The 16,848-nt window shown below is 41.4% G+C and overlaps 1 protein-coding gene and 1 long non-coding RNA gene across 9 annotated transcripts in view; one reads left to right on the top strand and one right to left on the bottom strand.

The window, feature by feature from the left end:
• The window catches only part of LOC103348335 (uncharacterized), a 29,846-nt gene that overhangs the window by 4,221 nt on the left and 8,777 nt on the right, over positions 1 to 16,848 (top strand). For 3 of the 5 annotated variants that reach the window (XR_011379362.1, XR_011379359.1, XR_011379363.1), the window contains exons 3-4: positions 10,170 to 10,228; positions 10,572 to 10,655. This is a non-coding gene — a long non-coding RNA (uncharacterized lncRNA). Of the gene's footprint in view, positions 1 to 10,169; positions 10,229 to 10,566; positions 10,656 to 16,848 lie in introns of all 5 variants that reach the window. The other 2 variants (XR_011379365.1, XR_011379361.1) reach the window with 1 other exon arrangement.
• Positions 2,713 to 16,848, bottom strand: part of NOL8 (nucleolar protein 8) — a 30,394-nt gene continuing 16,258 nt past the window's right edge. For 3 of the 4 annotated variants that reach the window (XM_070050143.1, XM_070050166.1, XM_070050161.1), the window contains 7 exons: positions 14,151 to 14,289; positions 13,033 to 13,110; positions 8,398 to 8,669; positions 6,298 to 6,427; positions 5,292 to 5,362; positions 3,326 to 3,408; positions 2,713 to 3,206 (listed from right to left, as the gene is read on the bottom strand). In XM_070050143.1, coding sequence (XP_069906244.1) covers positions 3,156 to 3,206; positions 3,326 to 3,408; positions 5,292 to 5,362; positions 6,298 to 6,427; positions 8,398 to 8,669; positions 13,033 to 13,110; positions 14,151 to 14,289 — 824 coding nt within the window. In that variant the 3' untranslated portion in view covers positions 2,713 to 3,155. The remainder of the gene's footprint in view (positions 3,207 to 3,325; positions 3,409 to 5,291; positions 5,363 to 6,297; positions 6,428 to 8,397; positions 8,670 to 13,032; positions 13,111 to 14,150; positions 14,290 to 16,848) is intronic. The other variant, XM_070050152.1, reaches the window with a different exon arrangement.

Genomic DNA, 16,848 nt, shown 5'->3' with positions numbered 1-16,848 from the left:
GGTCTCCCATGTGGGTGCAGGGCCCAAGCACTTGGGCCATCCTTCACTGCCTTCCCAGGCCACAGCAGAGAGCTGGACTGGAAGAGGAGCAACCAGGACTAGAACCCTCTTGGATCTTACATGCATGCAAGATGTAAACCAATACTAAAATAATTTCAGTATACACTTGATGGCTCAATGATATTCCCTTACACTGCCTATGTAGCACTACTTTATGCATAGTATTTTTTTTAAAGATTATTTATTCATTTATTTGAGAGGTAGAATTACAGTGAGAGGGAGAGACAGAGAAAGGTCTTTCATCTGCTGGTTAACTCCCCAAATGGCCACAACGGCCAGAGCTGTGCGGATCCAAAGCCAGGAGCCAGGAGCTTCTTCAAGTCTTCCACGTGGCTGCAGGGGCCCAAGGACTTGGGCCATCTTCTACTGCTTTCCCAGGCCATAGCAGAGAGCTGAATTCGAAGAGGAGCAGCCGGGACTCTAACCAGGGCCCATATGGGATGCTGGCACTACAGGTGGAGGGTTAACCTATTGTGCCACAGCGCTGACCCCAGAGCTTATTTTGATAGGAGGCATATCTATCTCGAATCCTAGCCATGTGGGCTTATATAACGAAATAAATCTATTTCCCTATCTAGACTTGCGGTCCTAATTATTGGCTAACTAACTGTTACTTCGTATTTGCCATGCTTTGAATAGGATGAGGCTCCAGAATGCATGTTTAAATCTCAAACTCATAAATTGACAGCACTGAGGATAGAAACAATTCAATTATGGTGTTTAAGAGGTAAGCCTAATGGGAGGTCCTTATGTCAATGGATGTGCCCTCAACAGGTAGCTTTTTAAAAAAAAATTTTTTTTTTTTATTTGATAGGTAGAGTTACAGACAGTGAGAGACAGAGAGAAAGGTCTTCTTTCCGTTGGTTCACTCCCCAAATGGCCGCCATGCTGGCACTGCACCGATCCAAAGCCAGGAGCCAGGTGACCCTTCCTGGTCTCCCATGCAGGTGCAGAGGCCTAAGCACTTGGGCCATCCTCCACTGCCCTCCCAGGTCACAGCAGAAAGCTGGACTGGAAGAGGACCAACCGGGACTAGAACCCGGTGCCCATATGGGATGCCGGCACCGCAGGTGGAGGATTAACCAAGTGAGCCACGCTGCCGGCCCCTAATACTTTTTAAAAAATATTTATTTATTTATTTGAGAGGCAGAGTTACAGAGAGAGAGAAGTCTTCCATCTGCTGGTTTACTCCCGAAGGGCCTCAATGGCCAGAGTTGGGCCTATCTGAAACAAGGAGCCAGGAGCTTCTTCTGGGTCCCACACAAGGGTGCAGGGGCCCAAGTACTCGGGCCACCCTCCACTGCTTTCGCAGGCCATAAGCAGAAAGCTGAATCAGAAGAGGAGCAGCCAGGACTTGAACGGGTACCCAAATGGGATGCTGGCGCTGCAGGTGGAGGTTTAACCTACATTGTGTGTTGGCCTCTCTTTATTTTTTATTTATTTGAAAGGCAGAGTTAGAGAGAGAAAGGTCTTCCATCTGCTGGTTTACTTCCCAAATGGCCACAATGGCCTCACACAGCCCCAGCTGAAGCTGGGAGCCCAAAGCTGCTTCTGGATCTCCTGTGGGTGCAGGGGCCCAAGCACTTGAGCCATCTTCCACTGCCTTCCCATACACATTAACAGGGAGCTGGATTGGAAGCGGAGCAGCAACGCCTCAAACTGGTACCCTTATGGGATGCTGATGACGCAGATGGTGGCTTAACCTGCCATGCCACAATGCCAGCCCCAGAAGGTAGCTCTTATAAGAGGGTCGGTTATAAAAGCAAATTGGGCCTAGCCACTCACTGTTTCCTACCTTGCCAGGTGATTGTTCCTTTGTGCACATTGTGTAATTGTCCTCTTTCATCTCCCCAGATGGCTGAAACAGTGAGGTCTGCCAAATTTTGGACTGTGAACCTCCAAAATCATGAGCTACAATATATTTCTTTTGTTTATAAGCAGCCTGTGTTGGGCATTTAATTATAGTAATAGAAAGCTAATATTTTTCATAATCTACCAGTCTAACTAGAATTTTGGTATTAATAGGCTTGCCTCCATATGTTGTTTTTTTGTTTTGTTTTGTTTTCTTTTTCCTCAAGATTTATTTTATTTATTTGAAAGACAGAGTTAGAGAGAGGTAGAGACAGAGAGAGAGGTCTTCCATCCGCTGGTTCACTCCCCAGATGGCCGCAATGGCTGGATCTGTGCCGATCCAAAGCCAGGAGCCAGGAGCTTCTTCCGGGTCTCCCACATGGGTGCAGGGGCCCAAGCAGTTGGGCCATCTTCTACTGCTTTCCCAAGTCATAGCAGAGAGCTGGATTGGAAGAGGAGCAGCTGGGACTAGAACCAGCACACATTTGCAATGAAGGTGCTTCAGGCCAGGGCTTTAATCCACTGTGCCATAGTGCCAGCCCCTCCATATGTTAACAAATTATTCAAGACCAAAGACAGGAAAACTGTGTTTGATCTTCTTTGGTGTGCCTCATAGAACTACCCTGATATTGGGCAAAATGTCCTGCTTTCCAGTGAGCTATTCATCAAGACACAGGTATAGAACTCAAAGTTGTAATTCACTTCTAAACAAAAACAAAATGCTAGTAAGGTATATTTGGAACAGTTAAAACTATTTCAAATAGCCTATAACTCACACAAAGACTAACTTGGAGAACACAGTACTTTGACTCATTTATTTAAAAGCTTCAGATAAACGGTGTATCAAATGCCCATTAGTTACCAAGGATGGAGGGCCAAGAGACTATTTACAAGAAGGATGTGGATACTTCAAAAAGTTTGTGGAAAATGAAATTAAAAGATAAATTTATTTTGCTACATAAATTTTAAAACCTATGTTTTATTACAAACATGTAGTTTCCACAAACTTTTTAAAGAGTTCTCATATTTTGGGGGACTATCTTGAACTTCATTTTTTAAAAATTAATTTTTTTGAAGTAATTACTTAGGAAGAAAAACAGGGATTCCATAAGAAAAATATGGCAACCCGAATGATATTCTACCAGCCAGGTTCTTAAATTTCTTCTCTGTCAGCCAGAATTATTTTCTGGGTCAATTTCCTTAGCTGAGCTTGTCTACATTCAGTATCAAAAGCAATGTTGACATTATTTTTGTTTAACTCTCCTTTTTGCTTCTTTATGTTTCTTCCGGCAATCCTAGAAAAGTCATAAAATCAAGTCTTTGTTAATAAGTGTATATTGTTTTCAATGTATTCAATAACTATAAAGTAAAACTTAGATTATTCTCACTGTCAGGGCTGTGGAGATACACTCACCATAAGCAGATGCTTTGTTCTGGCCTCCCAAGAATTCCTGCTAATATTACTTCCCACTCCTCTCCAGAATAAGTCAGAACCTACTAGGCAAAAATAAAATGATGATGTGGCAAATTACTATAAAAGTGGATAATATTGTAGTGCTCAGAATTATCGAGGTCTCCAATTCTAGTTGACCATTTTCTTCTATATCTATTAATCTTATTAACTTTAACCCAGCACATTTTTTTTAAGGAAAACAACATTATTTTTCACAAGGTAACAAAAAAATTTAGTGCCATAACTTTGAGCTCTGTAGCTAAAGCTCTGACTGGGAGTTGCAAAGCTGCATAGATTAACCAGTAAAGAGGTATCCAATCACCAACATCTGAGATGTCTCCTGCATCATGATTGATAAGTAGGGGCTTCTGATAAAAATCATGACAAAGGCCTCCATGTTAATATTCATCAGAAAATGGTACTTTGGGTGTCCAGCAATAAAATCAGCAGTAGCATAATGAAGATTTCTGTTCAGGGCACCTAGAACTTTCATGTCCTTTGAAGATAACTGGAATTCAAAGATCTCAATGTTTTCTTTAATACATTTCTCATGGAAACTTGGCCAGGACCACAACCCCATGCTGAAGCTAGCAGTGAAGAGTAATCAGGGCTGAGTTCACTTGTACTTTTTTGTCAGGGCACAAAGAACTGGATCAGGCAAAGAACCAGGGAGTTCTGGTCTATCCATCATTTACTTGATGTGACCCCAAAGCACTATAAGCAACCATAACAATACCTTTTGACATGCAAATTACTACAAAAATAGATAATATTTCTAGTTATCAAAGTTTCTACTTCTAGTTGACCATTTTATTCAATTTCTACTAATCTTATTTAACTTTAACCCAGCATCTGTTTTTTTTTTAATTAATTTATTTTTTTGATAGGCAGAGTGGACAGTGAGAGAGAGACAGAGAGAAAGGTCTTCCTTTGCCGTTGGTTCACCCTCCAGTGGCCGCCGCGGCCCGCGTGTTGCGGCCGGCGCACCACGCTGATCCAATGGCAGGAGCCAGGTACTTATCCTGGTCTCCCATGGGGTGCAGGGCCCAAGTACTTGGGCCATCCTCCACTGCACTCCCTGGCCACAGCAGAGAGCTGGCCTGGAAGAGGGGCAACCGGGACAGAATCCGGCGCCCCGACCAGGACTAGAACCCGGTGTGCTGGCGCCACAAGGCGGAGGATTAGCCTAGTGAGCCGCGGCGCCGGCCATAACCAGCACCTGTTTTAATGTGTGTATCAGACAGACAGACAGACTCCCATCTATTGGTTCATTCTGCAGATGTCTGAAGTCTCCAGGTGGGGCCAATCCAGGTCTCCCTGATAAGCGGAACCCAATTACTTGAGCTATCACCACTGATTCCCAAGGTCTGCATTAGCAGGAATTTGCAATCAAGAGCTGGAGGCAGATATCAAACCTAGGTACTACAATTCAGGACATGGATATCTTAACCTCTAGGCAAAAACGCCTGTCCTCATTTCTATTAATTTTCAAGAAATATTTTATATATTTTTGCAAATGAAAAATGTAGTATTGCTAAGATTTTACTCTTTATATATAACAAATTATGTAACTGTTTGTTTGTGCTAGGCTTTATGTGAGGAGTTGGCCAATAGCTTTAAGAGTATTCACATGCACTTTTAGGGTACTAAAACTACAGGATTTTTGGTTGTTTATTTGTTTTAATATCTAGCATCCAAGCAAGTCCCTGAACAAAACAAGCCCTTGTTGATGATAATGAATCAGTAAGGAATGTGGGGAGTGAGGAGTTCTCAGTCTTCTATAGCTTTACATGTCAAAATGCGGTAGTCATGGAGGAGGCCAAACCATGTGACAATACAAAGGGTCAGAATTTCTGGACAGGACTAACTGTGTCAGGAGTAATGATAAGAGCCATAGTGTTACCATTTAGTGGAAAAGTTGACTCACCATGAAGTCTTTCATCATCCTTGGAGAAAAAGAAAAATCTACTGGTTTGTTTCTCAGGTAATGATGCTTCTCTGAAGAGAGAAAGGGGGGGGGGGGGAATAGGCTTAATGTCACTAATTTATTTACATTAACTTATTTACATTAAAAATATAAATAAATGATTCCTTAAATATACTTGTATAATGTATTCCTTAAATACAATACTTGTTTTGCTCATTTTTCCCTGAGTTAAAAATTTTACTCTACCTTCTCTCCATTCAACATTCTTCAGGCTGAGCCTCTGATAGTGAAACTTGTGGCCGGTGCTGCGGCTCAATAGGCTAATCCTCCGCCTATGGCTCCGGCACACCGGGTTCTAGTCCCGGTCAGGGCGCCGGATTCTGTCCCAGTTGCCCCTCTTCCAGGCCAGCTCTCTGCTATGGCCCGGGAGTGCAGTGGAGGATAGCCCAAGTGTTTGGGCCCTGCACCCGCATGGGAGACCAGGAGAAGCATCTGGCTCCTGGCTTCAGATCAGCGCGATGCACCGGCCGTGGCAGCCATTGGAGGGTGAACCAACGGCAAAGGAAGACCTTTCTCTCTGTCTCTATCTCTCTCTCTCTCACTGTCTACTCTACCTGTCAAAAAAAAAACTTGTTTAAGCTCCTTCTTCCCTACTCTGGGTGCTGATACTTCACTCTCACTATTCCTTCCTCAGTTGCCCATGTTCCCCACAGGAAGGGGTAGGGGATTGGGGATGGGAGATGGTGAACCCCAGTCAACTGCAGGATGCTATTTTTAAACCAGCATATTACTGTTGGGTTCATTTCCTTGTACATATTCTTTCTCCCACAGCCGTATCCAAATCTCAAGAAAAAAGAAACATACTCCACATTGCATAAAACCTGTAGAACTCTTTAAGGAGCTCAGAAACAATAAGCTGTAGGAAAAGCTTAGACACTTCTTAAATATTTTTGAAGCTTGTCTAAGTTCTAAATTATGACATATATCTGCACAGAAAATTGCTTACTCAGGGCTGGGCTTCCCACGGTCTGTTTCTTCAGTAACTTCTTCTTCTTCTTCTGAACTGCTGTCTTGGAAACGAGGGTCTCCCTTGCTGACAATCTTTGCAGGTTTCACTGTTTCAACTCTGTAGGTCTCTGGAGTGTAAGAGTAAGCAATGATAGTCTTGTAACTAGACAACTAAGTATTACTGAACGCATGCATTTGATTATTTTCACCATAAATACATAACTCAATTCCCAATATGTAAATTGTTAAAGTAGGGAGTTTCATCTTTTTGGATTTTCAAATAGTGAGAAACTACTATTATAATTTTGACATTGCTAGAGTGATGTGATAAGGAATACAATAATATTATAAAAAGGTATAAAATAAATGGTTTATGAATGAACAATAAATCTTTAAAAATAATATAAAACCAAATTTTCTTCCTACTTATTTACAAACACAAAAATGAACATATTTACATTTTCAATCCCAAAGCCTCATTCAAAAACTGTTACTGCTGTGGTATAGCAGGTAAAGCTGCCACCTGCAGCACCAGCATCCAATATGGGTGCCAGTTGGAGTCCTGGCTGCTCTACTTCTGATCTAGCTTTCTGCTATGGCCTGGGAAAGCAGAAGAAGATGGCTCAAGTCCTTGGGCCCCTGCACGCCCGTGGGAGACCTGGAAGACACTTCTTGCTCCTGGCTCTGGATTGGCCCAGCTCCGGCTGCTGTTGCAGCCATTTGGGGAGTGAATCAGCAGATGGAAGATCCCCCACCAATACCTCTCCCTCTTTGAAACTCTACCTTTCAAATAAATTAATTAATCACATTTTACATTTCCAAAATTTCCCAGACACTTAAAGCAGCACTCAGGTTGCTGGTGTCCAGGAGTAATTTCAAAACTATTTTCTCATACATGGCCCTCAACGTTAGATTTATAGTTAATATCTACATCCTGCCAAACTACACAATAGTTCAGGACTGACCTTAAAACTCAAAGGGAGAACACAGGCAAGACCAGAGAAGTAGGCAGAGCACGTGGTACACTGTATTTCATTTACAACAGTAAAACTACTAGATGGTGTAGCTCATTTTAGAATGCTAGTGCTGGCAGTTGATACATATCCGTCTATGTATGCTATCTTAACTGCTGATTTTTAAAGTAGAATCAGTGTAGTTAGTTGTGGCTGGATATAGAAAAATTGCTTGTATATCTTAAATATACGGTGAGGAACAGCCTCCGAAGGAATAAATGCTTTTACCTATGGCCATGATGGCCTTCAGATGTAAACCTGATGAACTGGAATACAAAACTGTAGGTAATGTATTTGTACTTTTCTCTAGGTTCCAGTGACTCTCCAAGAATAAACTTTGAAATAACTGACATATCGATAGCATGGTATGTTTGTAAGAAGCCAAGAATGTTACCTATACTTTCTTTTCTCTATCTGTACGGCACTAGTTTTAAGTCATTGCATTTAAAACTGCATTGAAGACATGAAGCTATTACAGTATATGACTTACTATTACCTCTTTATGATGGTTTTTACTTAACAGAAAGGATGCTGTATAGCAGTCTCTGGCTTCCCTTCATATGGCAGCCAGCTATTAGTATGTTCACTTAAATGCAAAAATATTTTCTACCATAGCGTAAGGCCCACCATGTTGTTATGGTCATGGTACTACTGAATTTCCTACTGTTAAATTTGTTTTAAAGTTAATTATTTTATTTTGCAAGGCAGAGAGAGAGAGAGAAAGAGATCTCTCATTCACTGGTTCACTCCCCAAAAGCCTGCAACAGCCAGCAGCCAGCAGTCAGGGCTGGGCCAGGCTGGGCCATGGTGAAGTCAGGAGCCAGGAACTCAACCCAGGTCCCCCACTTGAGCCATCACCTGCTGCCTCCTAGGGGGCACATTAGCAGAAAGCTAGAATCTGGCGTGCAGCTGGGACTTGAACACAGGCACTCCAATACAGGATGCAGGTGTCCTATCCCAAGCGGTACCTTAACTGTTGTACCAAATGATGGCCCTGTGAATCTCATATTGGTTACACTTAATGCAGACTCAGTCAGGTAAGTTCCAATTGCCTGAAATGAAAAATTGGGAAAAAAGAAAAGTACCTTCCTTTACATCTGTGGTATCTGAATCAAAAAAGGAGAACGTGAACCCTGCAGGCTGCCTGTCCCCATTAGTGAGAGCTGCAGGGTCCTGGATCTCCTGAGCTTTCTCTCCACCACAGTCCTCATTCCCGGGCGTGTCTTCTTCCTTTTCACTGGTGCCTTTTGTAGTTTGGAATATTTCTTTCAAATCCGTTGCAATGTTATAATACATTTCTTTAGATACTTCAGGTAGCTTTTCAGCTTCTTCCCTTTTCTTCTTTCTTTTAGCTTTACTGCAATGACAGACATGCATACCACAAACAAACAAGTTTTGAATCATTTCCAGAATGCAGGAAAGGAAAACACCTGGGATAATTTTAATTCATTTCAACTAAGAAATCCACTCATAACACTCTACTAATAAAAGCAGGATCTTGACTAGTAAGCATTTTCTTACACAAAACCATCTTAACTAGTTGGTATATTGAACATCAGTCAATACCATCTCTGTGTGTCAGTTGTTAAATCAACAACAGGAGTCACTGCGCACTTACTCCCCGTGTAGGATCTCTGTCCTTAATGTGTTCTACTATGCGAATTAACGGTAAAACTAGTATTCAAACAGTACATTATATTTTGTGTGTCTGTGTGGGTGCAATCTGTTGAAATCTTTACTTAGTATATACTAAGTTTATCTTCTGTATATAAAGATAATTAAAAATGAATCTTAATGAAGAATGGGATGGGAGAGTGAGTAGGAGATGGGATGGTTTGGGGGTGGGAGGGTGGTTATGGGGGGAAAACACTATAATCCAAAAGTTGTACTTTTAAAATTTATATTTATTAAATAAAAGTTTTTAAAAAAATTCCATCTCTGTGCTTCTGAACTACATTCAGAAATTATTTCTAAACTAATAGCTACATTAGCAGGGAGGAACAACAGGACTGTAACGAGTACCTATTTGAGATGCCAGCACTGCAGAGGCTTAACCTTCTGTACCACAGGACTGGCCCCCTAGATTCCTGAGTTACCAGGAACAAGTGGCTCTTTTGTACCTATTTTCCTCATTGAATGATAGTTACAGTGGATCTCCTATGCTTATTCTACCATTGTATGTGGAGGGGAAGGACAGATAACATGTTTGTTTGTTTATTTTTAAACATTTATTTATTTGAAAGGCAGTTAGAGAGAGAGAGGGAGAGACAGAGATCTTTCATTTGCTGGTTCACTCCCCAAATGGACCCATGAGATGGGGCTGGACCAGTCTGAAGATAGGAGCCAGGAGCTTCTTCTGGGTCTCCCATGAGGGTACAGGGGCTGAAGTACTTGGATCATCTTCTGCTCCCTTTCCAGGGGCATTAGCAGGGAGCTGGTCAGAACAGCTGGGACTTGAACCAGGGCCCATATGGGATGCTGGTGCTGCAGGCAGCAGTTTAACCTACTGCACCACAGTACCAGCCCCTCTTTATTCATTTTTAAAATTTATTTGAAAGGCAGAAAAACAGACAGACAGAGATTGTCCATCTACTGGTTCACTCTCCAAATGCCCCTATCAGCCAAGGCTGGGCCAGGCCAAAACTGAGATCCCAGAACTCAATCCAGATCTCCCATGTAGGTGGCAAGGAACGAAGGAACCAACGACTGCTGATTTCTAGGGTGTTTATTAGCAGGAAGCTGGAACTGGGAGTATAGCAGGGTCGTGAACTTAAGCACTCTAATATGGGATGAGGGTATCCTAAGGAAAGGATTCTTAACTGCTGGACCAAATGCCCGCCCCTACTTATCTTTTTAGTTCACAGGCCTTCTGATCAAAAAGAAGTGCATCCAATATAGTATAAAGACCTACTACAGGTAAATTTCATCTGGACCTAGATCTGATTTGGATGACAACATCCTTAACTTTGAGCTGATGCAGACTTTTGAGATCTAAGGAGGCGAGCATATTTGGTGTGTGGTAGAAAGTGAACAGTTTGTGGCCGGAGGGGAAGACTGTGGTTGATTTTGCATGTCCACAAATACTTTGATATTTTGCCCTTTAAGAAGTGGTGGAAACCACCCCTACCAAAGTATGGGATGGACTTAATGGCCTGTTTCAGGAAAATCAAATAAGGCAGATGTAGCAGTGTGTAACTTCTAAGACTAAATCATAAAATACATATTTCCTTTCTTTTTCGTGTCACCGATTTGAGGAAAGCCAGCTGCTACATTGTTAGAGTGCTTACTCAGCCTGATGGAGAACCTACGAGGTAAAAGACTGGGAGCCCCTGCCAACAGCCAGGTGAGTGAACCATCCTGGAAGCAGATGCTACCAGCGGAATCAGATCTGTGAAGACTGAAATCCCAGGAAACATTCTAACTATAATCTTTTAGGAGAGCTTGGCTAGAACCACCTACTGAAGCTCCTCCCAAATTTTTGATCCACAGAAACTTGGCATTAGTAAATGTTTTGCTTTTAAGATGCTAAGTTTTGGTTAATTTGTTATGCATCAAAAAATAATACACCTTATTTGTGAAGAAGAAAAAGTTTAAGACATTTTATAAAATACTCCCCTCAGGCCCAGGGTGGGTAAAGCAGCTGCCTGCAGCAGCAGCATCCCACAGGGGCGCCGGCTGGAGTCCTGGCTCCTCTACTTCCAATCCAGCTCCCTGTTAATGGCCTGGAAAAGCAGCAGCAGATGACCCAAGTGCTTGAGCCCCTGCACCCACATGGGAGAACTAGAAGAGGTTCCTGGGTCCTATCTTTGGTCTGGCCCAGCCCTGGCCATTGCAGCCATTTAGAGAATGAACCAGTGGATTGCAGATCTGACTCTCTGTCTCTCCCTCCCTCTTTCTCTTGGTCTGCTGTGACTCTTTTTAAAGCCAAATTAAGGCTTATAATTTGAAGACAATTTTAGATTCACAGAAAGTTGCAAGGACAGAATTTCCAAATATCTTTCACCACTTTTCTGTAATGAAAGCATCTCACATAATTGTGATACAATTGTCAGAACTAAAAGATTAACATTGGTATATTACTATCAAATAAACTCAGAGATTTTATTCTGATTTTCAGTTTCTCCACAACATAATTTTTTTGATTCAGGGTCCAATTCAAGATACAACATTCCTTTTATTGATTTAAACTGCAACTAACAGTAGGAAAAATGAAGGATTTAAACCAAGTTGTTACTGGCTGCTTCATATATTTGCTGTATTGATCAAGCTGACTGCAGATCTACAGGAAGATCAAACATTTTTAAAAGAAGATTTATTTATTTTATTTGAAAGGCAGAGTCACAGAGACACAGGGTAAGCCAAAGATTTTTCAGCCACTGTTTCACTCCCTAAAATGGCAGCAATGACTGATGGTGAGCCACGCCAAAGCCAGGAGCCTAGACCGCCATCTAGGTCTCCCATGTGGATGCTCACATGGGATGTTAGTGTCCCAGGCAGTGGCTTAACTTGCTGCACTGCAATGCCGGCCCAGCAAAATGAAACTTTTACCTCACTGGCATAGTGGAGTGGGTTGAATGTTTGCCTCCCCAAAGAGGTACCCACATTCTAAATCCTGAAACCTATAATTTTGCCTTATTTAGGTAAAAGGTCTTACTAAGGAAGTTAAGGACTCGGAGATGAAGATAGCATCCAGATTATCCAAGTGGGTCCAAAAGGAAACCTTAAATCTCCTTGTAAGAGACAAAGAGGACCCACACGGGAGAGACCTGCAAGAAGCTTCTGGCTCCAGGCTTCAGATCAGCTCAGCTCCGGCCATTGCAGCCAATTGGGGAGTGAACCAGTGGATGCAAGACATTCTTTCTCTCTCTGCCTTTCAAATAAAAAAAACAAATAAATAAATCTTTAAAAGAAAACCATAAAAAAAAAAAAAAAGAAACAAAGAGAGACCAGGTTAAGCTGCTATCTGCAGTACCAGCATCCCATATGGGTGCGGGGTCCAGTCCTGGTTGCTCCTGATTCAGCCCCATGCTAATGTGCCTGAGAAAGCATTGGAAGATGGGCCCAGGTACTTGGGCCCCTAGACCCCATGGGCGAGACCCAGATGAAGCTCCTGGTTCCTGGTTTTAGCCTGGCCCAGCCCTGGCTGTTGTGGCCATTGTGGAATGAACCAGCAGAGGGGAGACTTCTCTTTTTGCTTCTGCACGTCCCTCTCTATAATTCCATCTTTCAAATAAATAAATAAATAAATCTTAAAGAAAAAAAAAAGACACACACAAAAATGAGGAGGAAGCAGAGATAAAGTGATATAGCTTCAAGTAGTCACCAGAAATATGGAGTAATGAACAAAATGGATTGTTTCTCTGAACTTCCAGGGTTAATGCAAGTGCTTCTAATACCCTTGGATGTTTAGCCACCAACACTGGTTTTAAGGCACACAGTTTATGATAATTTGTCACAGTATCCATAAGAAACTAATACACGGTGAAGGCACCACACTAGAGTAGGAGCACATATCAACGTTCATGTACATGAGATCCTTTTACGAAAAGCAAGCCCTAATCCACCATGTAAATAATTCTTCTCTATCTCCACCCACCAACCTCCTCTGTAAAGTAAATACAGTGGGACCAATGGGTGGAATATTGGTAACTGTTTTTCTCTCATTGCCTGAAATGAGATTAAATCAGGATCCTACTGCTAAAAGAATTAGCTCTATTTACCTTTCTTTTGGTTTTTCATCTTTTTTTCTTTCATAAGTCGCATGGTCATGTCTCGTTGGATCATAACGTATGATGTCCCTGTATAAAGAAAGGAGACACCGTTGGAAGAAGTAAATCTGACACTGAAACAAAAAAAAATTAATAGCAAAGTATAACTCAACATTAGGAGGATTCTAATCTCAGGGCAAGATGAAGCTAAGTAATATCAAAGAAAAGAATTATTCTGAGAAATAGTATTTTAAATTGCCTACTTTAGAGTTTCCCTGTTACCTTCTACAGCCTTAAAAACTGTGTTTAATATATTAAAATACATACAGATAAAATGATATAACACCTGTGATTTGCATAAAATATTTCATTGGTAAAGCAGGAAATGGATAAAGGCATAGAACACTGGTCACTTGTTGGTGACTCTAGAAGCTAGGTGATGGTACATAGGGCTTTCATTACACTATTCTCTCTAAATTACATTTTTAAATTTTCTAATAATCATTTATTTAGCTTAATAGTTTTATTGAGAACACTTAAATTGTTTTTCAAACATTATATTAATGAAAGCAATGCTGCTATAACATGTAAGTCTAAAAGAAATAATTTTAGATTCTTGAAGTGAAATCACTGGGCCACAGATTAGTAAATGCATTTTAGGATCTGATACACAGGGGCCGGCACTATGGAGTAGCAGGTAAAGCTGCCTGAAATGCTGGCATCCCATATGGGTGCCAGTTCGAGTCCCAGCTGCTCCACTTCTGACCTAGCTTTCTGCTATGGCCTGGGAAAGCAGTGGAAGGTGGCCCAAGTCCTTGGGCCCCTGCACCCACGTGGGAGACCTGGAAGAAACTCCTGGCTCCTGGCTTTGGATAGGCACAGCTCCAGTTGGAGCCGTTGCGGCCAACTGGAGAGTGAACCAGCAGATGGAAGACCTCGTTCTTTGCCTCGGCCTCTCTGTAATGCTGCCTTTCAAATAAATAAATACATCTTAAAAAGAAAAAAGACCTGATATATATTGCCAACTTCTCTCTCAAGGAAGTTAAGAATACCCCAGTTTTAAATTAAGTACACGCAGGCATTTATGACAAAGGAAAATATAGTAGAATGGGATAGAATGTAAAACATACTTAAATTTCTTAGCAGCTACTGTTCCCTTGCTTGAAGAACTGCTTAAGTTCATTTGCAAAACACTTTGTACAACATTCAGGGCTTTCTTTTTTTCTGCAGCAAATTCCTCTTCCTCAGCAGTTTTTTCTTCATTTATCTCTTTGACAGAAAAAGATAATTAGTAAAATCTTGGCCAACATATCTTAAAAAAATCTCAATCTCAAAAGCTTATCCAAATATCCAACAGTTGCAAAGCCCAACAGGGTTGGAAGAAAAGCTTAACCGCATTTCATTAACCTCCCTATCCCCAGGATTTGTAGGCCACAGCAAACCCAGAAACTGCATGACTAGCAAACACAAAGTCCCACTTTTATTTGTAATTATGAAAATGAAATTTGGATTTAATGGTTTTCAGTGCCACATCTAAAATCTACAAGGTCAAGACTGACACATGTTAGTATAGCAGAATACTAATTATGTATCTAAAGTGATTACTGATTCTTTGATTTTTTGGTTAACATTCTAAAAATGTAATCTAAATTACATGCATATCTAAAAACGATAAACAGTGAAAGATGGTAATTTTACTGAATGTTGATATGACTTATTAGTAGAAAATGGCTTCAGTTTTTGAGTCTGTAACATTACAGTAAGAAAGTCATGTGCCAAGTACACAAAGGCATCATGGAACCTTATAGGCTGCTATGCTCAACTATTAGAAACAAATATCAGAGAATAAAATTGAACAGTTAGTTTCCATTATGGAATTATAAAAGAAGACTAAGACTTTGAGACACTTTCAACTTAGTGAAGGATAAAATAAACCAACCAAAGAAGGCTGAGATTAAGTTTGACTGGATCAAGCAACACTGTGTATCTATGCCAGGTAGGGCAGGAGAGCATGCCAGGTGCAGGAAACAAAATGAATACACAAGTTGAGGCAAAAATGTACAGAGTTTATGTTGTACATAAACTTATGTTGAAACATAAGAAACTTTTATTATTCAACCATTTTTGACTTCCAAAAACAGTGATTTCAATTTTTACCAAATAGTAATTATTAACAGAATACAATGCTGAGAAGCACTCCAAGTGATATAGGCTAACTTTGCTGCTTACTTGCAGAGCAAACAAAAAAAAATTGTGCCTCAAAAATTGGGAAGGGAAGGAAAGAAATAAAGGTCAGAGGCTCCATGTATGACCACCTTTAAAACACAGAGGGGCCAGTGCTGTGGCATAGCAGGTAAAGCCGCCACCTGCAGTCCCAGCTTCCCATATGGGCACCAGTTCGAATCCCAGTTGCTCCATTTCTGATCCAGCTCTCTGCTGTGGCCTGGGAAAGCAGGCCCAAGTCTTTGGGTCCCTGCACCTGCATGGGATACCCAGAAGAAGCTCCTGGCTCCTGGCTTCAGAACAGTGAAGCTCTGGCCGTTGCAGCCATCTGGGGAGTAAACCAGTGGATCGTCTCTCTGCCTCTGCCTCTTTAATGCCTTTTAAATAAATAAATAAATCTTTAAATAAACACACACACATGAAGTTTTGAGGAGTTGGTTTTAGAGAAAGTTTAACTCTGGACTTGCTAAGTTTCAGTCAAGCAAAGGATGCTCTGTGGGAAACATCAAGCAAGTTTAAGAAAGAGTAGCTGGGAACTCTGCAGAACCGCTAGTAACAAGGCAGATCCACACTTAGGAAATGCTCAGATTCAAGTACAAGCTGAAGCCACAGGTCTCACAGAACATCAGGAAGAGCCTACATCTGTAGGCAAAGGGGAAACTAGGAACCAAGGATGGAGAACAAGTTGTTCACAGATTCAAAGGACATAACCCAAGAGTCATAAGGAAACAAACGAAAGCAGCAGGAGTTAAAGTAACCTCTCTATGTATATCCTATAACCAGCTATTCCCAAGGTTCTGTCATTCCCATGCTTTCAACGTGGAATTTTGAGTGGAAGATCTGAAACATAAGGTGGTGTGGTCCTTGGAGAACTGACTACAAGCCTCTGTGAACTTTGGTTTCCTGAAATGTACAATACTAACAACAATCACCTCCAAGAATTCAGAGGATCAAGTCAGAGATTGTATTCAATAAAAAATCAACCACTAGGGCCCAGCCCTGTGGTATAGTGCATAAGCTGCCACTTGTGACGCTGGCATCTGAGCACAGCCAAGCTCCACTGCTCTGCCTCCAATCCAGCTTCCTGCTAATGCATCTGGGAAAGCAGCAGAAGATGGCCCAAGTAGTAGGGCTTCTACTACTCACATGGAGTTCGGGGCTTCTAGCTTTTGCCCTGGGCCAGCCCCAGCCATTGTGGCCATTTGGGGAGTGAACCAGTAGATAGAAGATCTCTCCTTCTCTGTCACTCTGCCTTTCAAATAAATAAATAACTTTCAAAAACAACAAAAAACAAACCGCTACTGAATTAAATATAATTTGCTTTTCCATTTCAAATTTAGAACTGAAAGAGAAATGAAGTGGAAACTTGAAAACTGGCAGGGTTGGAGGGATGGCTTTTTGGGACTCATGAGACAAAACATTTACAGAAAGAGGAAGACAAAAGAAGAGAAATGGGAAGCATGTAAATAAAAGTGAAAAAGGGAGTAATAAGAAGGGTGAATGGAATTTAACATTAACTCAGGAAGGAGGGAAAAACTAAGAGAAGAGAAAAATTTTGAGACTGAGAGACAATCAAGTTCAAGGTGGCCATGTAAGAGGTAAGGA

The sequence above is a fragment of the Oryctolagus cuniculus genome, chromosome 1 (assembly GCF_964237555.1).
Source record: "Oryctolagus cuniculus chromosome 1, mOryCun1.1, whole genome shotgun sequence".
NCBI classification, from domain to species: domain Eukaryota; kingdom Metazoa; phylum Chordata; class Mammalia; order Lagomorpha; family Leporidae; genus Oryctolagus; species Oryctolagus cuniculus.
This window is presented reverse-complemented; position numbering and strand designations above follow the sequence as displayed.